Here is a 27,831-nt window from a genome sequence, read left to right as displayed (position 1 = left end):
ATCAATAGTTGTAGTCTTTGGCAGAGGTCACCCAACAAAAGCAAATCTAAGGAAATCAGCTGTTTTCTGGACTCTGCATTAGTACTGATATTGGTTATCCGAGCAGCCTTATTTTATGCTTTGAAAAAAAATATGAGGATAGTTTATGTGGCTGGAAGGACATGAAGATGATGACAGATCTTCACATTCTTATTTTTATTTTGAAAATACACTATGCCTTCTTCAAGAAAATACTGTGTATTCCAAGATAAACATTCACTATTCTACTGCAATGTACTGGGCATTTTAAATCTTCATAGGTTTCTGTTTAATTTGGGAGCAAAGGCATCATTATCCCATAAAGGTCTTTAAAAAAAAAAGCTTTGTACTTCCCTGAGCCTTAGCATTCCACTGAATTGTTATTGTTTCTTCAATAAGGCCATTTGGGTTATGCTTATTTTGGCTCTCCTGACCTCAGTTTGCTATTAAAGTAATTGATGGGTGGCACAGGCCTTGAAGCCTGAGAGTCTTTAGTTTCTTTGATCTGCTAAAAAAACTCCTAGGTATTGATTGACTCAGGAACAGCAGTCGTAGTTTCTGTTTTGCTATCAACCTGGGGAGTAGGAAACTGGCACCTGTTTCCTGGCTTCTGGCATTGGAAACGGGATCCCTGATAGCCCTCACTTGATCCATCACATCACTGTAATAATCTGTAATGTTCTCCGAAAGTAGGAAGACTAAACCCAGAGGAAGGTAGATTTCCTGCTACATTCATTCGAAATGAATGGAAGAGGTAATTAGGGAAGCTGCAATGAGTTAGGCAGAAAGGAGAACACTAGGCAATTCATGCCAAGGTTCTTGCTTTAATAGAAGTGGGGGAGGTTGCTGCAGCCTGCATTCTTTCAAACATCCAGCCCTGGTCAGCGGAGAAACTGTTCTCAGGAACGTCTCAGTGAATTGTTGGTGGAATGTCATTGTGATACCTGTGTAAAACAAGTTTCAGAAGTTGTGGGTGCTCCATCACTGGATGTTTTTAAGATGAGATTGGACAACCATTTGTCTGAAAAGGTACAGGGTTTCCTGCCTGAGCAGGGGGTTGGACTAGCTCAGGGCTTTTCAACCAGTGGTATGGGTACCACCTGTGGTACATTGGCACCTGGCAGGTGGTACGTGACCATCCTAGAAAAGTGGTAGTGGGGGAGGGGAATGAGCTGAATCAGTGGCAGCACTGCACAAGCCTGAGCAAGAGACGGCTGGAGCTGCAGGGCTGTCAGGGCTCTGCGGAAGTGCCAGGATCAGAGTCAGGCTCCAGCTGGAGATCGGCACTGATCCTGGCGCATCTGCTGAGCCCAGAAGAAGCGCCGATCAGCTGGAATGTTGCAGCATCTCCAGGATCTTGTGATTTACATTCAGATGCTTGGCAACTGATTCATATTTATGAAGGTCACAGTGTCCCAGGGTCATGTGAAGTGACCAAAACCTGCTGCAACCACCCAGCAGGTGGGGGGAATAAAAACCAAACACCCAGCAGATGGAGGGAATAAAAACCAAACACCCCCACCCAATCCCCGCTGCCAATCCTCAACAGTTGTGAGTCAAGGACTACCTGTACTTCATCACATTTTTCCCTTTTTTTGTCAACAAGTTTTTGACACCTTGCTAGGTGACTGGTGGTACTCAGATGTTGCCATACCCTAAAAGTGGTACGATGGGTGAAAAGGTTGAAAAGCCCTGGACTAGAAGACCTCCAGAGCCCCTTCCAACTCTCTTATTCTGAGAGGAACATTTCAGTAGCTTTTTAGTTGCCTTGACTCCAGAAACCCTCCATACCAATCCATCCATCCTGTCCATCGTAACTCAAAATGGTCTCCTCTGAGACAAGTTCTCCAGAGATCTTTTCCCTTTGCCTGTTATCTGCTACTTTCTTGTAAAGCCAGAGTGAAAGCTGAACCTGTGCCTGGAAAGTAGGAGCTCATTTCCCCTGACTACCTTTTTTTTTTTACTTCAAGCCTTTGGCGAAGTCCATAATCATTTCTTACTCCATCTTTTGCCATGCACTTTTGTCTGTTGGATGTTAGTAACTCAGTGTAGTAATTCAGGGTTGGGGAGCTGGAAACATATTTCTTGAGGTCATCATGAGATGTATGTATTTTACTGACTTAAGGAAGTACAGGTAGTCTTTGACCTATGACCACAGTTGACCCCAAAATTTCGGGTGCTAAGCAAGGCAGTTGCTCAGTGAGTTTTGCCCCATTTTATGACTTTTCTTGCCACAGTTGGTAAGTGAATCACTGCAGTGGTGAAGTTACTAACACATTTGTTAAGTGAATCTAGCTTCCCCATTGACTTTGCTTGTCAGAAAGTCATAAAAGAGGATCACGTGACCCTGGGACACTGCAACCGTCATAAATATGAGTCTGTTGCCAGACATCCAGGGAGGCTGCAACTCTTTTAAGTGTGAAAAATGATCGTAAATCGCATTTTTTCAGTGCCGTTGTAACTTCGAACAGTCGCTAAACAAATGGTTGTAAGACGAGGACTACCTATCCTGAACCCTATTCTGGGGCAGGGTGCCTCCATCTTCTAGGAGTACCAGGGCTGCTGCCTTTAAACAGATCTTACATGAAGGAAATCTTAGGGATGGAAAGGAAACTTAAGCTTTTGATTTTCTGTCTGAGAAGCTTAGGAATAAACGGGCAGCTGTAAAATGTTCTGAGGACTTTTCTCTCAGCTGAAACCACAGATCTGCAGGTGTAAAATATAAACCTAGTGGGGTTTTCCTATCTGTCCATCAGTTTCCCCCGCAAATAATAATAATAATAATAATAATAATATTGCAGGCACTTGGACCTTTCAACTTGTTCTTCCCTGCCTGCGAGCACATTACAAATAAATGACATAGCAATCTGGGAGGGAAAATTCATTCAGACACCTCAAGCATGCCAACAAGCCAGTTTATACTTGCTGCTGGAGCATAATAAAGCGAGCTTCCGTGAATACACAATTGGCTCCCGAAGGACGAAGAGAGGCTGGCGACGAAGGGGTTCGCGAAGGGTCTGAAGTGTGAATTGCAAACCGCCGAAAGAGCCCGGAAGGTTTCGCTTTGAAAGGCAAAAGTGCAAGTAAAGAAAAGAGAACCGGCCATGTGAGTGGCAAGACAAACTTGTTACTGGCAAGGAAAGTGTTGACGTGGTAAGCAAAACCCCTTTCAACACAGAAAGGTGGGCGGGAGAAAGTGCACCTTCGGTCTGTCTGCATATTGCAGGGGATTTTAACTAGAACTCCAGCTTGTCCTACTTTGCTCCGTTAAGCAATGTGCTTCATTTCACTGTGTTTACTATGAAATTAAGTTAATCATCGGATGGCACTGAAAGTGGGGAGGGGGGGGGGTAAGGACTGTCCTTTGTGTTTAGTCTGGTTACATTTATCTCTCCTCAGTTTTACGGTTCTTCTATCTTGATTCTGTTGCTTATCCTTTATGCCCTCTAAAACCATGGCATCTATTCTTTTTTTTTTCTTATTTGGGTTTGTGATTAAGTAAATTTGCTACCAGGAAAAGGTAGCATGCCCAGTTAATTTCCTTGGTGCGTTTTAAAATAGTGAAATTAAAGAACGGATTAGTCCAGTAACACTATATTGATTAAAAATGTTTACGGCAAGTATAGTTGTGCTGGCAGCGTCTGTGTAGGATGCTGTTGTTGTTGTTATTTCCCCCCTCTTCTGTAAGTATGGTCTCTCTCGACAGTTAGCAGATGTGTGAAAGAAAAATTAGGCAATGAACATTTCTATAGATTTAAAGATTACAGGATGAGATTAAATTCATTACTCTTGTTAATTTCATTTCACCAGCTTGGATAGATAACAGTTCCAAGTGAAACAGTATTAAAAGCACTCACGTTATAAGCAATTTTCACATCTGCTTAGCCTGACTCTGAAAGGACCCAGCCATTTTATTGGATTTAACCTGTGTTCTGCCTGGATAAACTGAGTGGGACTAGCCAGCTGTTGAGCTAATCTCCAGTTAATAATTGATTTATTATTTTTAATGTTAGGAATGTATAACTTACCACTGTGAGGAATTAAAGATTTTTTTTTCTGCCTTCTAATAGCTATGAGATGAGTGAAAATTCAGTAAATGGATTTTTCTCTCTCTGGGAAATGGCTAAAAGGACATTTGCTTGATCACAGGGGAAGCAAGGGGAAAGAGGGGGACTCAAGGCGCCGAATTTGAAATTGTACTATGATGCGGTTGCCTTGACCTGGGTTAGTGATTGGCTTAATTTAACTAACAAGAGAATACTTCATCTTGAGGGATGGGATTTGGTATATGGATGGCATGCATACTTGCTTTATGACAAGAAGGTAGATAGGGCTTTTAAATCCCATATTCTTAGAAGTGCTTTATTGCGTGTCTGGAAAAAGTATTATTATAAGTTAAATTATAAAATACCGATTTGGGGAATTCCTGGACACGCGATAGAGGGCGTATCTATGGGAGTGAGTATGGATATGGTTTCTTATAAGGAACTACTTAGATTGCAAGGGAATGATTGGCAACTTAAACCAGTAGAGGAGTTAAGACAAGAAAACATAAGTTACTCTTAGTTTCAATATACCCAATTGAAAGCTAGGTGGAAGTCAGATCAAAAGGTTGGCATCACAATTACAGATCAAAATTTAGTAAAGCAAATTAGAGATTCAAATTGTGCACATATAAAGAGGATATATAATGCTTGAATTGGATTCGGAAACGGAATTGGTTAAAGACTGCATGATAAAGTGGGCACAAAATATTCAGGAACCAATTTCGTTGGACACCTGGGAGATAATTTGGGTCAGAAATGTTAAATTTACCCAGGCTCAAAATTTAAGAGAAAATTTTTATAAAATGTTTTATAGATGGCATCTGGATCCCAAGAAGTTGTCCAACATGTATCCTAATTTACAGTCTAAATGTTGGAGGTGTGGTAGTTTAGACGCTACTTATTTTCACATGTGGTGGACTTGTAGAAATATAAAAGCTTTCTGGATTAAAATTTGGTGGAACATTCAAAAGATTTTTAAGAGAAAGATAAAGTTTTCCCCGCAATTGTTTTTATTGGGTATTGTTGTAGATTGTGATGTTAAAGAAACTAACTTGATGTTGAACATGATAACGGCAGCACGGTTACTGGTGGGACAATATTGGAAGAAGGATAGTTTGCCCACTGTAGAAGAATGGGTGTTTAAAGTTTCGAATCTTGCAGAAATGTCTAAGATTTCTGCTTATTTGAAGGATCATTCACAGGAAAGATATATTTCAGTTTGGAGGAGATGGATAAATTATATTCAAAACAAATATGGGACTAAAAAGTTCCATTTAGCTTATGAGTAGATTTTAGTGGGATATTGTTATTGGTACGTTGTTTGTAGTTATGTTAAAAGAGAGTTAAAGCGCATTATGAATTTGGTTAATTGTATATTATGCATAATTTTTATTTAGAATATGATTATTGTAACTATAATCCTGTATTTAGCTCTGGGAAGTGGGGGGGGGAAGTGGGGGGGTTTGGGGTGGGAGGGATTTGGGGATATATTGTAAAATTTTGTTTTTGTAAAACTCTTTAATAAAAAAAAAGATCACAGGGGAAGCAAGAAGCTGCATTATCTGGACAGCCTGCCTGGTTTAAGGCAGAGCTTCTTAGTGTAATTCCTGAAAAGCAGTTATAAAAAGGCTCACAAGAGCTTTAATATTTAATATTTGTAATTTGCTTGCCACAACTCATACCAACTGAGGCCATCAATATCTCTAACTATCGATCTACAGAAAAGCCATAGGAGCAATAAGTTTAAATGTTGAATCATTTACTCGGCCTCAAATACCTCCCTGTCAAAGGAATCTAAACTATATCCCACTCACAAACTTTCAAGGATTTGTATTAGTTGCCAAACAAAAAAGCAAGGATTGTAAAAATGAGTCTAGTCAAACTGCCTTCCTGGAGGTGGAGGAAGTATACATTTGTAACTTCCCATTAAGTGGGGAGAGGTATGGTCTGTGTATAATTTCCTTTAGAGAAGTATACAGATAGTCCTTGACTTATAACAGTTCATTTAGTGACCATTCAAAATTACAACAGCACTGAAAAAAGTGACTTATGACCGTTTTTCACACAAGTGTTGCAGCATCCCCATGGACATGTGATCAAAATTTAGATGCTTGGCAACTGACTCATATTTATGACGGTTGCAGTGTCCCAGGATCATGTGATCACTTTTTGAGACAAGCAAAGTCAATGGAGAAGCCAGATTCATTTAGCAACTGTGTTACTAACTTAACAACTGCGATGATTCACTTAACTGGCAAGAAAGGTTATAAAATGGGGCAAAAATTGCTTAACAAATGTCTCATTCAGCAACAAAAAATTTGAGTTCAATTGGAGTCATAAATCAAGGACTGGCTGTACTGTAGGAATACCAAATTTTGCAGAAGTTCAAATAACTATTTAGCAGGATGGGAAAATCAGAAATGAAACAATTTTTGGGAATTGGGCTTGCCAATTGCGTTATGGAAGTTAAAAAGGGATAAAACTTGAAAAAAGTGGGAGACATTAAAAGGAATGGCTGGAATCCTGAGTTTTCAAATTCCATTCTGCAACATGTTGTTTTACACTTAGCTTTCATGTGTTTTGGATATACATGCCAGCGTTTGTTTTTCTCTGTCAAAGTTTATTCTGCCAATCCTACATATGTCTGTGTGGATAGATAGCAGTATCAGTATGAGGTGCTTCTAAACCAGCTAGAAAATAGAAATATAAAGACCAGGAAAAATGTTTGCTGGGAGTGCTTAATAAATAAATGGATCCCGAAACTTACTTCAAAATAACCATCTTATGCTCCTCTTGAGCTCTGAGTCATGACTTGCCAAACTTTTATCATTCCATTTCTATAGGATTAAAACATCAAAAAGCAGACTTTGCTAAATAAAAGCCAAAGAGGAAGGTAGTGAGACAGTCCCAATCTAGCTGAAGACCTCTTGAAATTAATTAATCCAACTTTTTTTTAAAAAAAACAACCAATAAGTATTATTTTTAGGGCTTTCTAAGTTGCATTATCTTGAACTGCTTGATAGTTTCCACTGCACAATATTTAGGTATTGTTTAGAAAAGGATTCACATAATTTCCATTGGAAAGGGGGCAACTAGTGTCCTTCCAGGTTCTCCTTAATAATAACATCCAGCAGACTTCACTGTTGTCTATAGGCTTTCTGGGAATTCTAGCACACTGTTGAGTAAGGCATGAATATATTTGTGCTAATTGTGGTACAGCAAGTCCATATTCCTGCCTGTTGGCTACCTGCCTGTTAGCTAGCCTGCTCATTAGAGTAGCCTGGATAAAAATTGCAGTGTGGGTGGGCCTCATAAGTGCTATAATGTGGATGAGCTCCAAAAATTGCTTTCTAGTTCAAGGCTTTTAGGGAAAGTTTTATTCTAAATGTGATACGTCTATTTTAGGACTTGCAATACAGTTTTCATCTATTTTCTATGTCCACATGGCAAGGGTCTGCTTTCATTTTCAGCTCTGAGGGTCAGAAAGAATCTCTGTGAGTGCCACAAAAGAAGGGCACAGGAATGTATGCAAAATGCTCTGGTGGTGTTGTTTTTTTTCCTGAGCGTGAAATGGTTCAACATCACAATTGTTGCAGGTTCAGGATGGGTTGTCTGTTATTGGAAATTTTCCAATCATTCCAGAAATGCTTTTAGTTTGAAGCACCTGTTTTCTATTAAAAACAGGTGTTTCCACCTTGAATTATTGCTATTTGGAGCTTGAAACTTTTCCAGAGCAGTCAGAACAACATTACAAATGTTTCAAACATGGAGCAGGGTGTTTTGAACAGTACAGTACATTTGAAATGTTTTGAATTTGAAGGACTTTGTGCCTCACTCCTCAAGGGCTGCCATTTACCAATCCCTAGGTTGTAATATTTCTATAACTTTTCTATACACAGATGGAATAATTATTCTTGGTTAAATATAATTGTGCATCATAACTATGGTAAAATCCATGTTAACTTTGTTGCCATGGACTTTTGGATAGACAAAGAGTTTGAACTGAGATGTATTATTAATCAGTTACAAAGATGTGATCAGCATCCAGAAGGAATCTAAAGTAAGCACCTCTATCATTCTATATGAATAATATACATTCTTCAAAAATTTAGATTACGGTTATACCAGGATTATTCTAGTCCAGATTGTAGTAATTATTTTATTCCAAATCAGCATAAATGCATTATAGTATGCTTTTTCACATGCTAAAAACTGTTGCAGTATCACCATTATGGTGACTTATTCTATTTTATAATAAAGACATAATGAAGAAAATGTGAATTCATAATATAATATGAATTATAATATTACAACAGCACACTATAACACTATAACATTATAGTGTTGTTGAGATTTTTGCATATTGGCATTAGCAAATATCCTGAAATTCTCCTGGACTTAAGAAATGTCAGAATCATTAAATGGATGTAATAAAACTGTAATTTCTGTAAATACTGATATCCATGGCAGGAAACTTTACATCCCTACAATGATAGCCAAGATGTATAGTCTACAATGCTAAACAAAATCTAATTGTACTATGGCTTACATGCATGAATTAAGCTAATAGTGTTCAATTAATAAAGCATTGCTATTTAACAAATCAGAATAGTGTTTTCTATGAATCCAGTAAGGAAAATAAAAATAAACACTTAATTAATGTGAAATTCAATTTTATGAATGCCTGTTTTAATATCCATTGTGTATTATAGAACTTATTCCAAAAAGATAAGCTGAGGATTGCGATGGAATCTTACTATCTTATCAGGGTGGTTTAATGTGAAATTTCTTGATATTCATGGAATTAGATAGTTTTCAATTCTGATTCTGATTGCCATGACTTGATGCATGCAGTGATAAATTAACACTTCAAATTCTTCTTTACAGATATGACCACATGACTTCGGGTGCCCACACATCTTTCAAAGCAGAAGAAATGGCAACGGTTGGTCATTTAATAGTTTTATGATCCAAGTACTTGAAGCAATATTATTCATTTAATATTTGCTTCCTTGTTTTTCAGAATCTAAGTGATGATCAAGACATGATAATACGGCACATTTAATACAGTACACTGGGAAGCATTGCCAATTTGACCCTAACTTATTGAAACTTCTTTAAAGGATAAGAAAGATACTAAATTAGCAGGAAGGAGTCTTCGTATTGGCCCGTTCTACCAGGTCACATAGAGTGGGCATACTCCAGATCCCTTTCCTCAAACGTTGCCATCTGGTATGATCTCAGATGCACGCCTTCTTCATAGCCACTCCAAATCTTTTAAACAGGTCCCATCTGAGATTCAGCTCCCCATCCCCCTATGCTTTTAGCTTTCCAGAAGGCCATGAAGACCTGGCTCTTCTCCCAAACATTGAGCTAAGATGAAGTTGAGTTGGGAAGCAACAGTATGGGTGGTTCTGGTGCCTGGTGGGAAGGGTATGAGCCATATTATTGTTCTTATTGGTTTCTGAATGTACAGAGCGCAGACACTTTATTATTACATTTGTATCTTCTGTGGGGTAAGGGTGGAATAAATATGGTCTGCCTTATCCTTTTTCATGTGGTAAGTCAGATGAAAACTTAAATATTTTCCATTGGTTTAAATATTCCCACTGAGTTTCATGGCTATGTGAAGATCAGAAGTCTTTATCCTATTCGATCAATCACTACACCAGAATTGCTCTTAATAGATGAAATTAAAAAAAAACCTGATTGTATAGTGCCTGTTCTTTATGAAACCCAGCTGAGTAATGTAGTTACAGGTAGTCTTCAACTGACAAGCATTCATTTAGTGACCATTTGAAATTACAACAGCACTGGAAAAAGTGATTGACAGCAATCCTTGCACTTAGGACCATTACAGCATTCCCACAGTCATGTGATCATATTTTGGGTGCTTGGCAAGCAACATGTGGTTGCAGCATCCTGGGGTCATGTGATCACCATTTGCAACCTTCCCAGATGAACTCCAACAAGAAATGTCAATGGGGGAAGCTGAATTTGTTTAATGATCATGAGATTCACTTAGCAACTGCAGTGATTCGCTTTACCAAGGCAAAATAAAGGCCATAAAATAGGGCGTGATTCATTTAACAACCAACTTGCTTAGCAATGGAAATTCTGGTTCCAGTTAGGGTTCTAAATCAAGAACTACCTGTAGGAATTGCACTTTCATTGATGCCATTTAAAGAAAATAAAAAATAAAATATAAGTTCTGTATCCAATTTCCCAGTACCTTTTAAATATGTAATACAGGGTTAAAGTTTAGAACTAACATACTCTGGTGAGTATGCATGAACAAGATCTTCTGACTCTATTCCAAAAGTTGTGATGTCAGCAGAAAGAGGATGTACAAGAACAGTTTTCTTATGGCACCAACATATAATATTTGTGATACAATGACTAAATTTTTAAAAATATATCTAGCCTTATTATTATTATTATTATTATTATTATTATTATTATTATTATTATTATTAAAATTTTCATTTCTATATTGAACAGTGTGTTGTCTAGGTATACAGGTATTAAGAGAAGGGACGCGGTGGCTCAGTGGGTTAGGACGCTGAGCTTGTCGATCAGAAGGTCGGCAGTTTGGCGGGTCGAATCCCGAGTGCCGCGTAACAGAGTGAGCGCCTGTTACTCGTCCCAGCTTCTGCCAACCTAGCAGTTCGAAAGCACATAAAAATGCAAGTAGAAAAATAGGGACCACTGCGGTGGGAAGGTAACAGCGTTCCGTGCGCCTTTGGCGTCTAGTCATGCCGGCCACATGACCACGGAGATGTCCTCGGACAAGCGCTGGCTCTTCGGCTTTGAAACGGAGATGAGCACCGGCCCCTAGAGTCGGAAACGACTAGCACGCATGTGCGGGGGAACCTTTACCTTTACCTTTACAGGTATTAAGATCTAATCATCACATCCATAATCTTATCAAGATTCAATCATATACTAAGATAAATAGCAATCAGAATATTAAAAATGGTATTACCCACATTAACATTAGTTATATAACAATCAAATTATTTACTAATCAATTATAAGTCTTGTTTACATAATCCACATATTCTCATTTCCAACTTTCTAACCTCTGCTTTTGTCAACTAGCCATTGGTAAAATAAATCCCATGTCATATAATATTCTGTTTCTTCTATTTCTTTAATTTTCAATGTTAACCTATCCATTTCTGCACATTCCAGTATTTTTTAAATTATATTCTCTTCTAGCCTTTTTTATTTAAATAAAGCCCACTGTTTTATTAATTAGTTATAATTGTTACTTTGTTCTGATCTCATCTTTGGTTTCTTCTTATCTTTCATCCTCCAATTCTGTTATTTGTATTGTTGTTTCCATTATTTTATTTTTTATGAATTGCTTGTGAACCTTTTAAGGATGAATGGGAAACAAGATAAAAATGTATAAATTTAAAACAATTGCTTAAACATCCTTAGGCTATTAGGGGGTTTTTTGTTCTCTGTTCCACTCATAAGATTTCACTGGTGGGGACAGAGAAACAAACATTGTTTTGACATGAAGAAAATGGTCCCATAGAATGAAGGAGATGCTCTTCAGGTGTTTTCTTCTGTTTGTAGCTCTGATTTTGTTGTTGTTGTTGTTGTTGTTATGTCGTACATGTAAGTACACCCAGTCACTGTCACTGACTGTTGTCAAGGCCAAGTCATAATTCTAGACTCTCTTGATGACTACAATGCATATGCCATAACTGCAAGATATCTATAAGCCTTGAATTAGGAGCACAATTCTTTCACGTTAGGGCTTTAGGGACCTAGAGAGAAATTACTCTACCCACCTGGGCTTGTCATGATCCTCTTCATTTTAAAAGAACTGTCGGACCGTCCTTGGAAATCATCAACACAGTTGGTTCAGTAGTCTGACCTTAATCTAATATGTACAGTGATTCCCTCATTTGTGGGCCAAAGACTAAAGTCCGCCTTTAAAAATTAAGGTTACCTTTTGGAAATATATCATATTGGCTCCTTCCCCTAAATATTGTCATCTAATGGGAACCAAGAAGCATGCCTTTTCTGTGGCAGACCCTGCCGTATGGAACATCTTGCCCTTTGAAGTTAGCCAGCCTTTCTACCAGTGGTGGGATTCAAATATGTGAACAACCAGTTCTCTGTATGGATGCCGCTTCCGGAAGTCCGTTCTGGGCCTGGCCAACAAAAAATTAGCTACCAGTTCTGCTGATGTGATGCGAACCAGCTGAATCCCACCACTGCTTTATACCCTTTTAGCCTTTTGTAAGGCTTTTAAAGACCTGGCTTTTCCCTCCAAATATTGGGAAAAGATTACATGATGGCATGTCAGCATGGATTGGCCCCAGGTTTTTGTATTTATAATGCTTTATGTTTTAAATTGGTTGGGTTTTATAATTTTTTGAGGGATTTATATGTCTTTTAATAGTTGATTGAGAGCCACTCAGAGTTGCCTGAAATATGAGTGGCTGTATTAAGTGTTTTAAATAAATGAGTAAAATATTGTATTTGTCGAAACTGGGAGATGGCTTTCAACTGTGGTTGCCACCTGCTATTCCGGCTAAAGTCTTCTGTAAGGTGCAGGCACTGAAGAATTCCTGAACATTGACATGTTCAGGGCAATTTGATTCCTAAACTCTGCTGACTAAACAGAATGGAAAGCAGGGCAAATTTAATTACTTAAGTAGCCTGTAATGGCAAGGAAGATACCTAGACGTGCTTTGAGAGCAGATGAAGATGTTGGTTGCCTGTTGCATATGTACATAACTCTGGTGTATATCCCCTGCTTTAATCCAGAGAAATTGTGCCTCAGGGATTAGAAGTTGAAGATAAAAGGTAAAGGTAAAAGTTCCCCCGCACATGCATGCTAGTCGTTTCTGACTCTAGGGGCCGGTGCTCATCTCCGTTTCAAAGCCGAAGAGCCAGCGCTTGTCCGAGGACGTCTCCGTGGTCATGTGGCCGGCATGACTAGACGCCAAAGGCGCATGGAACGCTGTTACCTTCCCACCGCAGTGGTCCCTATTTTTCTACTTGCATTTTTACGTGCTTTCGAACTGCTAGGTTGGCAGAAGCTGGGACGAGTAACAGGCGCTCACTCTGCTACACGGCACTCGGGATTCGACCCGCCAAACTGCCGACCTTCCGATCAACAAGCTCAGCGTCCTAACCCACTGAGCCACCGCGTCCCTTAGAAGTTGAAGATACATCCCTCTAATACTGTTGTCAATGTGGAGTGTGGGTTTGTAGTGTGTTTGACTAGAACACTACTATCTGTACAAAAAAGAGAATTTGAGGGAAGATCAATAATTTTTTAAAAAAATGGGGGGGGGGCTTTAAAATGCTATCATGGGTAGGAGACTGAAATGTAGCCAAAGTTGTTGAGGGGGGGAAAGAGGAGGAGGGAGAAAGATTGTGTATGTGGTTGCTACTTTGAGTTATTTGTAAAAATAATAAAGATGGGGAGGGTGGGAGGGAGGGGGGAAGGAAGGAAGGCATGGCTAAACCAAATTTTAAGCCTGATCAGACTAAAGAATACAATACTTATTTAATTATTTGCTTCTTGCTTGCTTGTTTATTTATTTGTATCCTGCCTGTATTATTTTTACAAACTACTCAATGTATCCAACATACCTTCCTCCTATTTTCCCCACAACAACAACCCTGTAAAGTGAGTTGTGCTGTGAGAGAGTGACTGGCCCAAGGTTACCCAGCTGGCTTTTATGGCTAAGATTGGATTTGAACTTACAGTCTCCTGCTTTCTCTAATGGTGCTTTAATCACAAGATCAAAGTTCTGTATAGCAAGAGTCCATGAAGATGTTTGATTATAGTCGGTTAACAAAATATTGTTGGTTCTTGGACCCAGTGTTATAATATACCTGAATTGGTATTTTTCTCTCAATTATGTACTAGAAATAAGGAAAGCATTTATTTAGAAAAAGTATTGATATTTGTATAGTTAGGTATTTTAATTTTGATAAATCCAAGAAGATTTTTTCCCATTCAAGAAGAGCATGCCTATTCATTCAGAAAATTGCTTTTCAACAATTATGAGAAACCATAATTATGAATTTCTACTCCGTATTTGTTGCAGATGTAGTCAATTTTTGCATCATTTGCTTTACAGTAATTGGAGAGTTTAGAGCTAAATTAAGGTTTACTAAAGCAGTTTATCTGAAAAATAGAATAATGTGCAAGTATTGAAATAATGCTACCTCTAGCCATAAAAGATAGTTGTAATAAGAGACAGGTATTTATTAGCTTTGCTTGGTTGAAAAAAAATTATTTTCTTCATCTGTTCTCTTCATAGACCCAGATATGCAATTCCTCTTTGCCCTCTGAACCTACAAATAAATGCCTCGATGCAAACATCGCTGATGTGATGGACAGCACATCAACATGGAATGAGGAGCTGGAAAATGAGCTTTTAAAAGGTAAATTCATATCCCTGCTCCGCATTGACCTGCAAACTTGGGTATGAAAGTGCTAAAACTGTATAAAACATTCTTATATACAGGTAGTCCTCAATTTTAACTATAGTAACTAAGTGACTTGGTCAAAAAGTGCAATGTCACGTGAATATAGCATTTAGCAACAGAAAATCTGGCACTTCTAGTTGCCATTAACAATGGCATGTGTCATTAAGTGTGGGTCATTAAACGAGAGTGTCACGTGATAATTATAATGCTTATTCTACAATTGTGACCTGCTGGTTTCCCATTCGGTTGTAGGAAACTTGCAAAGAAGGTTGCAAATGGTGACCACATGGCTGCTGGATACTGTGACATAATTGTGCGCTGGTGTTTTGAGTGCCTGGATTGTGATCATGTGACTGCCGGGATACTATGACTATTAAGAGTGAGGACTAGTTGTAATTGCCATTTGTTCAGCACCATTATTCAGAACAATCGCTGAATAAGTGATTGTTAAATAAGGACCACCTGTAATGCCACTATGGCCACTATGCTTTCCGAACGTGCTAAACTTCAGTTTCCAGTCAGTCTACTGGCAACGCTTTCCAAGAATTCTGGCAGCTGAAGTAAATGTCTCTATAGGACAATAGCCTGGGGCAGACTGCCCTGTAGTTTCTCTTAGATCCTCTGAGTGGAGTAAGAAATGGATTAGTGGAATTATTACCTTCCAATTTATCTATAGCTATCCTGCTTACCTTCAGGCATTAACACAATCTACTCAGACAAGAACTGACACTCGTAAAAAAAGTTTGAGTATGTCCTTTGGTTAGCTACACTGGCACTACTGTCACTGCATGGGGACATGAATTGGGTCTCATTGTCCAGGAAGGCTACCAAGCAACCCACCACCAACCAACATACAGTAGTGGTATTAGTGTTGTTTGAAAAGACTACACTGAATTATAAGGTTGAATCAGTGTAGAATAAAAAAGATAGCCCTTGAAATGTAGTTCATCTTCTTCCTTGCCATCCCAGGGGGATAACTGGCTCTGCTTCCTCAAAGCTTCATCTACCCGTTATTTAACGTTGTGTATAGTTTCCGTATAAGGGACGCGGTGGCTCAGTGGGTTAGGACGCTGAGCTTGTCGATCGGAAGGTCGGCAGTTTGGCGGGTCGAATCCCGAGTGCCGCGTAACAGAGTGAGCGCCTGTTACTCGTCCCAGCTTCTGCCAACCTAGCAGTTCGAAAGCACGTAAAAATGCAAGTAGAAAAATAGGGACCACTACGGTGGGAAGGTAACAGCGTTCCGTGCGCCTTTGGCGTCTAGTCATGCCGGCCACATGACCACGGAGACGTCCTCGGACAAGCGCTGGCTCTTCGGCTTTGAAACGGAGATGAGCACCGGCCCCTAGAGTCGGAAACGACTAGCACGCAAGTGCGGGGGAACCTTTACCTTTACCTTTATAGTTTCCGTAGTACATTCTGTGCAGCGCTTTTGTAATCCTCACTACCCACCAAGGTAAAGAAGGAAACGCACTCTCTAAAAGCAAGTGGAGAAGTTCAGATGATGTGGGGGCAACCTTAACAGTCTCCCCAGAAATTCCAGGACTCTCTTAAACTTTCTGATGCTTCTCCTTAATCTTTTTCTCTGAGTTAAAATATTCCTAATTTTCCTCACAGAGCAGAGACAAAAAAAATACTGTCCACTTGGGTGCTGATGTTTTCAGATTTTGAGCCCGTACAGCAGTGTTTCTCAACCTCAACAACTTTAAGATATGTGGACTTCAACTCCCCAAGGCTAGCTGAGGAATTCTAGAGGGCGAAGCCTACATATCTTAAGGTGCTCAGGTGGAGAAAACTGCCATAGACATTATGGCTAGGGATAAGATGACCTCACCAGAGTACGCAGAATAAGTCCATTATTTTCAATTTTGGGATTGAAGATAAGGGGTAAAATAAACATTTAAAATTCCATTCATGGAGAAATGATGCCTGGCTTGATCCTTGATTTGCACTGAAAAGCACATAAAATTTCACCAACAGTATTGTCTGGTTGTTGCTGAATATCGGTGGTGTGATTAGATGGTGCTTCAGAGGCCACAGCAAGTCATTGTAGAAGAATTAGACTTTGCTCCCTTAAGGTGTTGATTTTTATACCTTGGTTAAATAATTGATATGAAAAAGGTTATTCTTTTTCCCCCTAAGTGAACTAAGGAATGATAGAAGCAGGCTAACACATGCAGCACAAAAAATTATAATTATACCTTGTATCCCCAAGGTGAAAATACTCAGCAAATTATTCTCTCCACATTCTTGGCAGTTAGAAAATGTTCTTGAAATGGAATTAGGTTTAATATTTAACTCAAAGGAACAGTCAGCAAGCAATTGTATATTCATTTATCCAAGTATATTGTATGGAGGCAAATGAATTCAGTTATGAATTCTGCAATCTGCTTTCAACAGAATGTGCATATTTAGCTTTGAATTCAGATTAGAGAAAAATCAGTAACACACGGTACAACATTCATGCAATCTAACTTACTAATTTTGTAATGTTTTCTATGATTTTAACCTGTTTTAACTTGTAAGAAAATTGCATTTCAATAAAAATGACAAAATTCTCATCGAATAATTTAGAGGAAAAAATTGTGTGTTTAATAAATGACTCTTGACATTGTGTATTGAAAACTTTTAAGTATATCTGTTGTTATGTTAGTGTGTGTGTATGTGTGTGTGTATATATATGTGTGTATGTGTGTGTGTGTATACATATATACATATATATATGATTTTTTTGTGTAGAACAATAACTCATTGCAGGTTGATATATCTATGTCAAAATTGAAAAATAAAATTAATTCCTTCTTCTCTATTCACTAGTTTTGGACAGTTTGGATAGCCAACTGGCACAAGAACAATCTCAAGATACTATGAATACAAGGACTCCAACTAACTATGACGGTACAGCACCAGAAATCCATCATCATTCCACTGTTGTGCAACCAAATTTCCTTGGAGAAGTACAAAGAAATGACCAGAACTTGTTTTCCCCAGATAGAACAAGGACATTAAGAGCCAGAGATAAATACAAAACTTTCTTAACACCAAGGAGACTTTATAACACCTATACAAAGCAACATCACATAGAAAAATACCCATATGGGGATTTGTGTGATGAAAGATCTTCTGTTTTGAAGAGAGGATTTTCTGCTTGTTCTCTTGGACATTCTTCAGAAGATAGGTTGCCATTTCCATCAGGATCATACAGTAATGGATTTGGTCCTAAGAACTTCATGTTCAAGAATAAAATGGGCAGAAGTTATTCTTTGTCTTGCCTTACAAGGCGCTCTTCTTTGATGTCTGCTGACATGTTTTCCACTGGTAGCTTACAGCACAATTTGGAAAGCAATATGGACTTCACAAAATTTAATTTCCAGCATCAGTCCAGACGGACTCCTCTTTCATCTATTATATGGAATGTGCCACAGTCTTCTAGGCATTCACTACATCCAGACAGAATTCGTAGAACACAGTCATTAATAGAATTTAACTCAGCGTTAGAGGACTTCCATCCTTGTTCTCCAGAGGAAAATACAAGGTATAAATTTTATAGGTCAAAAATGAATTATAGACAAGTAATACCAAATAAGAGCCATCCTTTATTCACTGAGAGACAAATAGACCCTCTGTGTTTCGACAGTCGGGAGAATTTTATGTTACATCCATTGAAAAATGTTTCAAAGCCATGTTACAGATACCCATCACTTCATGGTAAAATGAATTGGTCCCCAAACAACTTTCCTTTTGGAAGAACAGAGGAGTATCCTTTTAGACGTAATAATCATCAGTGTTTCAGTGATGCTAACCATGTCCCTGATGTAAACTTTGAACAGCTGATTGAGCGACGAAGTGACTATGGAAAAAAAAGAGACGTATGGCAAAGTGAACATATGCATGACCGTGTTTCAGAATACACAAAGAGTAGGGACCATCCAGGAAGACCAATTAACAAATTGCTTGTAAAGGGTTCAAGAGGCATGCAAAAAGGTCCAACTTGTGTTTCAGCTGCTTTGGAGAACCAAACTGAATATGCAGTGCCAAGTCAAAGTCATTTTAGCGGGGATAGTCAAGTGCCTTCAAAGACATTTGTTAAACCCTTTCAATCCAAGAAAAACTCAAAAATGAGTGGCATGGAAGAGATGATTGGTGCTGATCAGTCAAATAAAGTGGATAGTATGGACATAAAAAAGCCAATATTAATTCAAGCATTTGGACAAGTAAAAACAAACAGTCCAACAGAATCTCAGATGCCTCCTCCTACAGTCTCTTCTCAAGTCTCTTCTCCTATGAGTGTATCTCTTCATCCACCTTTTATATTAAATTCAAAAAGGCAAGCCAAGGCAAATCCCTTAAGGCGCATTGAAAACGTTTGTTTATCAAATATTCACAGTAAAAATGGCCAAAGAAATGAAGAAAACGGCACTGAAAGCAACGGTGTAAATCAAACATGTCCCCCACACCTTATTGCTAATCCTTCAAAGCTGTCAATTCTTCAAAGTAACCCTCAAGAGGAGCACCGGTTGGAAACTTTGAAAGCATTTAACCCTGACAAGATGTTAAACCCTGTTTTCATTGAAGACTCCAAAGTACTTCCAAACCATGATTTCCCAGTTTCTTATGCTGAAACACTCCATAAACCAAATAGATTTGTTAGATATTCAACTAGTAATAGTATTAGTGGCCCACCCAGCAGCAGCCCTCTCAAATCTCCTAAAACACATAAGACATTATATCAAAAATCAGCTAGTATTGATGGAAGTGATCTCTCTAAAAAACGCATCTCTCCCCTTACAAGGAAGATCCCTTTCAGAAATAAGAGGACGGGGGAGGATAACTTAGAAGCCCATATACCAAACAGACTTAGGAATATTTATTCAAATAAGGGAGATAAAAGCTCTTTGTTCAGCTCATCCTGCTCATCCTTAAACATATTGTCCAAAGAAATGGCTGAAGAAAAAAATAAACAAATTAAACAGTATCACATACATTTAATTCAAGCTCCCAACTGCCCATCAGGGAGTACTAATGTAATTGGCAGCAAACGGAAAAAAAGAGATGAGATGCGTGGTGCAGAGAAAGCAATTTTTCTTTCTTCTGAAAATGAGGAAACAGAGGCAGAAAATCCTGTAAAGCAATATAAAACCACCAGCACATTGACAGTAAGCATAGATGAAGATAACGTAAAATACCATGAACTGATTTCGGTTTATTATACTTTACCACGGAAACATTCACAAGCTTTGTGCAATGTCTTCCGAGGAGATAACGAAAAGGCAGATTCATCCTCATCCCTAGAAAAATCGCAGACTCCTCAAAAGCAGTATGAAGTTCGTGTCGGTATGACAACTGTAGCTTTTCCACCCAGCTTAGAAAAAGGAGAAAAAGTTATTTCTCCTGACAAAATGCCTGCTCCTGATATACAACAGGATTCAAAAAATATAAGCAATCCTATTAAAGTTCTCCAAGTTTCCAATCCCATTGTGGAAACAGCAGATGTTTCTCCAGCACATTGTTCAATGAATAATAAAAAAGAAATAGTTGTATCAGGAGCAGAAGAGCTGGGACTTGCAATTTCCAATAGGCCACCTGTGGACGGTTCTCCAGGTGGCCCCAAACTCAGCAGAAAAGAGGTTGAAACAGTTAACACCAATATTTTGTCCAACCTGCATGTTGGCAGGCACTCTTCTCCATGGACAGACTCCTCAAAACTTGATAAAAAGTTACGTCTTAACTCACTGAATTCCAAAAGTACCTCTCTGGGGGATATTTCTGCAGTTTCTTCTGCAAGAAATGGTCATAAAGGGAGTCCTGGCTATAGACAGCCATCTGCCAAAGCATCAGCAAGCATTCCTCCTTCCAATTTAATTGACGTTATCCAGGATGGAAAACTCACTGCATGCCCAGAAGTCGGCACTGGAGTAAATGTCACTAAAGAAAAAATTAGAAATGCTGCAGAGATCAAAGAAAGGGCTCGTTATATATGTCGCATTATTTCTGAAAGGGGACATCGGTTTCCACCGAGAAATGAAAGTGTCAGAAATGAAACATCCATTTCAACAATCAAGATGCATTCAGCTTCCCAGAATTTAACGGTGCCAGGGGATGCTGCTTTTTCAGCTAATGCAATTATTCATCCAAAAGGGAATGTGGTAGAATGCTCAAAGCCTGAAGAGCAAGAGATGCCTCAAAATCCTGCACTCCGCAAAGTTGGCACACATTTACAGAGGTCTGAAAGAGTCTTTGTAGACAATGAGAAGCTTAGCTCTAAAGGTAAGCAATCAGGTCCTACACAGGACTTGCCTGAAAGTAAGCTTGTCCTGGATAGCCTTAAAAATAAAGTTAATGACCTAGAAAAAAGGAAAAATAGGCCTTCAGTTAAAAACAAACTAGCAGCCATGTGCAGAGCAAGTCGAAAATTTTCAAATAAGAAAAGCTCAAGTCCCAAACCACACGTAAGTTGCATATTTTCACAAAACGATGCACTTTCATTAGAGAAAAGCAGCCATTATCCAATGTTGATTTCACCCAATGATTCCCAGCAAACAGGGAATGAGAATCAGAATCAGGTTTCTCTACCTGGTGAATTTGATATTCCAAGGCTGAGTAAAGTTGAAACTAAGAAATTGCAAATTAGTGAAGATAGGAGGCCTTTGACAACCCTGTGCAACCAAAAAAGAGAACATTCTGGGCAAAGTGATAAAAATATAAAGACCATCCAAAATTCTACCACCCTATTTTCAAAATCAATTATGCCTGTGCTAAACAACAATTTACAGACAGGTAGCAAAGTTTTAGAAAATAACAGCCATCCCATTTTCTCCAAATGTGCAGGAATGGATGCTTGCCCTCCAAAAAGAGGTCACTGTAATGTTGGTGAGCTTTCATCTTTTCCACTTTTGTCTGATAAACATGCATACGTGAAAAACAGTTCAAAAGCAAATATTTGTCCACTGCAAAAGTTGACTTCTCAAGCAGAATGTGACGTTTATCAAGATAGTGAGCAGTCAGACATCTTTAAAAATGTAAACCAATCCTGTGCCAAGCCAGTTCTAAATCTCAGCAAAACCCAGCGTGAACGACATTTTTCTGAATGTTCCTATACACAAAAACTCCATGATTATTTGCCCCCTAAAAACAATCTGACACAGTCTGGATATAATCGGAAATTTAAGTCCTATTCTGAACTGTTGTCCTGTGATGAAAATGAGAATTGGGACACATACAATGAGAATAATAGAAACTTTGGTTCGCGACCTATCATGTATCCCTCGATTGAATTTGGTATTTTTGGAAAAGAACAACAGCAGGCTTTCTTAGATAATATAAAGAGGTCACTCACGGAAGGGCGGTTGTGGAATCCATGTCTTTTAAAGAACTTCAGCTCTATTAAAAGGGAAGATGGGTACTCCTTAAATGGGTTGGAGCTGCTGAAATCAAGTGCTACAGAAGAACAGTTCCCAAATGAATCTTTTGATTTCCATGAAGAAGCCTCTGCATATTCTTCAGATTCTGACTCTGACACCACCACAGATGATGAATATTATCTGCACGAGTATGAGAAAGAATCAGAACTATGAGGAATTCAACAGATGTAGAAAGCGACTGCCTACTTGCTGAGTTGCTGGTTGATAGTTTATAAAAAAGTAGGGACTGAAAACTTGACTAGCTTTCTATAAATGCGCTAATTTGAACTCAGATACTAAATGGACATATTCCGCTAATCTAGTCTTCCACAATCAGTGGTGTAGCGTGGGGGGTGCAGGGGGGGCCGGCCGCACCGGGCGCAACATTCGGGGGGGCGCTCGCACTCGCAGCTCTCTGCCCCTACCTGGCTCACTCACACTCTCTCACTGTAGTGCTGGCTGTGCAAATCCGATCCGAGCCGCCGGGTCGCCACCCACTGTGGAGGGGGGGTGCCAGGCGTGCGGTGCGGTGCGGAGAGAGAGCGAGGGACTATCTGGGGGAGGGACAGTGCAGCGGGGGTAAGGGTTTCTTTAATCTAGTGGAAGAGACTCGAGTGCTAAAATCCACGGGTTAGGGTGCGCAAATTACTTGCCTTGCCCCGGGTGCTGACAACCCACGCTACGCCACTGTCCACAATTCTGGCTTTTCTCAAATATTCTTGGAATTAAGATCCACATGTCTAGGGAATGCTCAGGTTATAGAAGCTCTGCGGAGATGTAATACATTTGGTTTTAGGGTAGGGTACCGTATGAACTCAGTAACTGTGGCTTATAAACTGTGGTGTACTTTTTTGTGTGTTGCTTAAATCCAACCCATTGTGGTTCATTCAATAAACCATGGTGAGGTAAGCTGTAACTTAAGAGTTATCTAAACCTAGCCATTACAGTGATCAGCTCAAAAATTTGTTTTTAAATGGTAAAAAAATCACCCTGCATTTGAATCTCCAATGGCACTAGAAAGAATAAAGGAAATGTCCTACTGGTTCTTAAATGAGGTTGTCTGCTTTTGCAGAACAGGATCTCTTTGAACCAGTTAACTTTGGCACATAATCTTAACACGGCTGCTTTCATCAGCAATTGAAATGTTTGCATTCAACACATCCATAGCTTTTCTGTGTTTGAACAAATTAAAATTTCTACGTTTTAGGGGAAAAAGGGAAGATTCAGCATATGTGTATATTTAATATCCTATTTGAGAATATATTCCTTGAATTGGAAAATGCGTGCTTATTAGAAATCTTATTAAAATGAAAGAAGCTACAGTACTTCAATGAGGTAACTATCCCTAAGCTTCAAATCATGCTGAAGCTATTGCAAGAGACTCTCTTATTCATAACAGTGAAATTTTAAAATACTACTTGTTCACTGATTTCTACTTTAGTTTTTAAAATTAGCCTAATATGTACAAAATTGTTTATTCTGAAATGCTTAATACTTCGTTAAAGAAGTATATGTATGTACGGAATGTACAGTATACTTTTAAATATTCGTTTAGTATGGCAGTTACACTTGAAAGTACTGCTACAGTATATATTTTTATTTTAGCTCATGTAAATGAAACCATTCTGGTAAGATTCTAATTATCTGTTCATGTAAAAATATATTCCTTAAATGTGAATTATTTTGGGGGAAAAAATCTGTGCATTAATTGCACATATGGCCTAATGAAGTTGTACAGCTTTTTGCATTGGAAAAAGACTTTGAAACTTGTAAGGCTTTATTGAAGCTTTTTTATTGAAAATAATTCTATGTGACAAGCTCAGAGTGCAGTCAAAAAGTCATGCACAGGCATATGTTTACACACATACAGTACAAAACTGTTCTTTAGTATTTTCTTTTTATGCTTTGCCTTTATGACTTTGTTCTTTTGTACATTGTAAATAGGTTGTTTGTTTTGAGATTAATTTTCAGACCATATTAACTTCTGGTGAATTTCTATTCTATGTATCCAGGCATTTTAACAGTACGCTACCTGTACAAACAAAACTGTAATCCCACTGAAGAGCAAAATTCCTTCACTGCAACCTGATCTCATTAATGCAAAAAATTGTTTGTTATTTGCTCGCACGGGCAGGTACAATCCCATTGCAGAGCAATCAGGTTCAGACGGGGAAGGTCAATCTATATGGCAACTGAACCGCCCGTTCCAAAGTCCAGCTAGAGCAATGTTACAGGGCTGGAACTGAGGAGCAGATGGGAAGAGAAATGTCTTAACTCCAACACTTGTGTGTTTTCTCCCTTCTTTGGAGAACAGGATACAGATAGTTCTAAACCTCCCAAATTCAAAAATATATAAATTTCATGGGTTTTTCAAACGATTTTGGACCTTAAGACTGATTTGTTTGGTGGCATTTTCTAAACCATATCTTCACTGGTCACCAGAAAGGCTATTTCAGAGTGAGTGGCAGTAGACAAGTCCAAAGTATGAAAAAATGTCACTCTATTTAGAAAGCACTATATAAGAAGCCCCTTCTACGGTTTCATAGAATTTTGTTTGTAAAACAAGGCAGCAGGCAGTATATTGGATGTCTGAAACTAGGCATTTAGTTATAAATAGTTTAGAAATTTGATGTTCTTATGTTGGCCACCCCTGTTTTATGTGAGCCTTCCCTAGTCCTTGTGTCTTCAAGTGTGCTGGGACTACAACTCCCAGAATTCCTTGCCAGTCTATTGCAATGCAAGTATATTTAGATATAACCAGGGAAACTTTTTTATTATTTGAAATAAGCTATTAATATTGACTACCAATATTTTAAATAAATGGACATTATTTATGACCGACTCACAAAGTGGTTTTCTTGTTTGTGTTTTGCTTTAATTTTGAATGCTTAATAAATGCTTAATTTTCAGGGCAGACATGCCTGAACAGCCTGTTTACAGTTGTGACATCAAAAATGGATTCAAGTCTTTAGAGTCAATTATTTTGTTATTACAAGATGTCATCTTCTCTTGGCTTTATGTAATATATCTAATATGTAAGAAAGAAAAGTATAATACATGTAAAAAGTGGTGCAAATAATTATCCCTATAAAACTTTAAATGGAATATACTTGGATAACATAGTACAAAACTCTAAACAGTAAACAATACATTAGATCAGTACCAAACTTTATAAACCAAATTAAGATGTAGATTCCCTCAACAACCGTGCTACTAACTTAACAATTGCAGTGATTAACTTAACGACTGGCATGAAAGGTCATAAAATGGGACAAAGGTTACTTAACAGATGTCTTGCTTAGCAACAGAAATTTTGGGCTCAATTGTGGAGGTGGTTGGTCTCATCTCCACACATTCGGCCCCTGCTCTCCCCACAGGTCCTTAGATTTTAATGTTTGGTTTTAATGTATTTATGGTTTAGTGCAGTGATGGCGAACCTTTTACAGACCGAGTGCCCAAACTGCAACCCAAAACTCACTTATGTATCATTGGGTGCCAGGTGGGTGTAGCCCATTGGGTGGGTGTGGCCCATTGGGGGTGTGTGGCCCATTGGGGGGTGTGGCCCATTGGGGGGACGTGGCTGCGGTGGTAACGGCAGACTGGGTGGGACTAAAAAGTTCAATCAATTCCAATTTTGCGAGATCTTTTTTTTTCCTGTGAGAAGTTGAAATTGATTGATTGAATGAACCTTTTTTTTTTGCCCATGGTGGCGGAGGCCTAAAGCGCAAAGGTTTTATAAAACCCAGCTGAAGGCGTAGGAATGGGGTGACCGCGCATGCCCACAGAGAGGGCTTTGTGTGCCACCTGTGGCACGCGTGCAATAGGTTTGCCACCGCGGGTTTAGTGTATATGTATAAGCTACCTTTTTATGATTGTACGCTGCTCAGAGTTAGCCTATGGTAAGATGAGCGGCCAATAAATTTTATTAATAAATAAATTGGTCATAAATTGAAGGCTACCCGCACCATATTCTGCAGGCAATTTAATGTCAACTGTCATTTCTGCTCTTGCGTGGAATCCATTTTTAAAAAATTCAGTTGGAAAGGTAAGAATGAGAAAGTTCAGAACTTTAGAATTTGAACATCCCAATAAGAAGTCAGAGCAGTAAAATAAATTGAAGATATGCATCTGGAAAAACAGCAGCAAAACATATGAAACAGCATAAAAACTAGAAAGGCTCACATACCTGCCCAAGGAAGAATAACCAGGTTTTCAGTGCCTTTCAGACGATCATCAGTGTGGCAGCCATATCAAACTTAGTGGGGATGATGCCTGACGGGGCAGGCACTGCAACAGAGAAGGCACACCACTGAAATCCCAGTAAGTGACACTGTTTAATTGGGGTGACCTAGAGGGCACCCCCTCTACTTGATCATAAAGAATGGGTAGAAATGATTGGAGGTAGGTGATTTCTCAAATAGCCAGAACTTGCACCATAAAGGTATCTATTAAGAACCAGGATCGTGAATTGCATCCAGAAGCCAGATGGCTACCAATGTAGTCCACGGAGCAGTGTTGTCACAAGCCCATACTGTGACATCCCCATCAGCGCCCATGACATCACGTTCTAGACCAGCTATGGTTTCCAAGCAATTTTCAAGGACAGATCCATGTATAGCACATTGCCATTATTGATTTGTGAGGGTAAGAGCAAACATTTGATGGGTCTCCTAATCCAAGAAATACTGCTTATTTATTTATCAATTTTACTTTTTTTATATATTCTGATCTGACATGCATTTCCCAAAACAGCAACAGTCTGGCACCAGAATGAAGCCACTCGTAGCTCTGCCAGTTACGTGTAAAATAAAGTTGTTTCTCCTTCTTTCTCTTGTTCCATTCTTTTCTCTCTCTCTCCTGTTACTCCAGAAGTCACCATTACATTGTAAATGTGTAGGTAAAGAAGAAAATGGTTAAATTCATTTTAATTGTATGTTTATAATTGTAAGTTAAAATTATACCAAACTTCTTGGTCTTGGCTCTGCCCATGTTTTTGCATGCAATCCCTACCATGTCATCCAACAGCCAAATGTGACACAGCTGTAGTACACCCGCTTATTAATGGTTTATACATAATGAGACCTTTTGTGGAAACTCTAAAACAAGAAAGACCATATTTTATATATTAGTGAAGGGGTGAATGCTAATTTTGAATGCGTGGGAGGATATGTAGCTCCATCTGGAAAGCTATTTTCTTGTTTAATGATTTTTATAGCATGTCTATAAAAGGTGTTAATTATAAAAATATTATTTTAGAAAAGATAATCTTGGTGGAGAAGGCTTTGTTTTTTCTAAATCTTGTATGCAGTGATTTAACCAACAGAGTTCCAGAATATTCTGATACCTCAATATTCTTCTGCAACTTGAAGTGTTATCATTAAATGTTTTAATAGTGGATACATTTGACATAGAAGCATATGGTTGTTTTTTAGAGTATTTTATTATAGTTATTTTCAAGGAATAACAGGTTAATTGGCTGGGTCCCAATTCTACTAAATACATTTATGATTTTAACTTATGAGTGCATAAATCCAAAAATCAGAGTTGAGAGTTAGTAAGTCTGAATATTTACAATCAGACTCTTATTAAAGATAAATCTTTTAATCTTACATAATTAAATTCTCCTTTAAAAAGAGAAACTCTGATGCATCAGCCTCTGTTCGGAACCTCATTAAGTCTTTTGCCTCTTTCAGGTCCAGTTTATCCCAAATAAGGTAAATGTCTAGAAGATCTCAGATTTGGGGAAGTGTTTTATCAAGTCTGTTGGAACATTAGTAAGGACGTTGCTGCATTTCCTAGTATTGGTTTTCAGCACAAGTTTGTTATGCAACAAGCCCCATCCAAATTTGGCCAAAATACCCAAGCCATGGTTTATTGTTATTGTTCAATCACTACGTTCA

At 38.6% G+C, this 27,831-nt stretch overlaps 1 protein-coding gene across 2 annotated transcripts in view; it reads left to right on the top strand.

Annotated features, from left to right (window-relative positions):
• The window catches only part of EXPH5 (exophilin 5), a 54,941-nt gene extending 32,696 nt beyond the window's left edge, over positions 1–22,245 (top strand). Inside the window, exons 4-6 of one of the 2 annotated variants that reach the window (XM_081326684.1) lie at positions 8,952–9,009; positions 14,372–14,489; positions 17,349–22,245. In XM_081326684.1, coding sequence (XP_081182810.1) covers positions 8,952–9,009; positions 14,372–14,489; positions 17,349–22,105 — 4,933 coding nt within the window. In that variant the 3' untranslated portion in view covers positions 22,106–22,245. Of the gene's footprint in view, positions 1–8,951; positions 9,010–14,365; positions 14,490–17,348 lie in introns of those variants that run through there. The other variant, XM_081326683.1, reaches the window with a different exon arrangement.
• Positions 22,246–27,831: the final 5,586 nt, after the last annotated feature.

The sequence above is a fragment of the Vipera berus genome, assembly GCF_964194415.1.
Source record: "Vipera berus genome assembly, chromosome: 4".
Classification (NCBI taxonomy): Eukaryota; Metazoa; Chordata; class Lepidosauria; order Squamata; family Viperidae; genus Vipera; species Vipera berus.
This window is presented reverse-complemented; position numbering and strand designations above follow the sequence as displayed.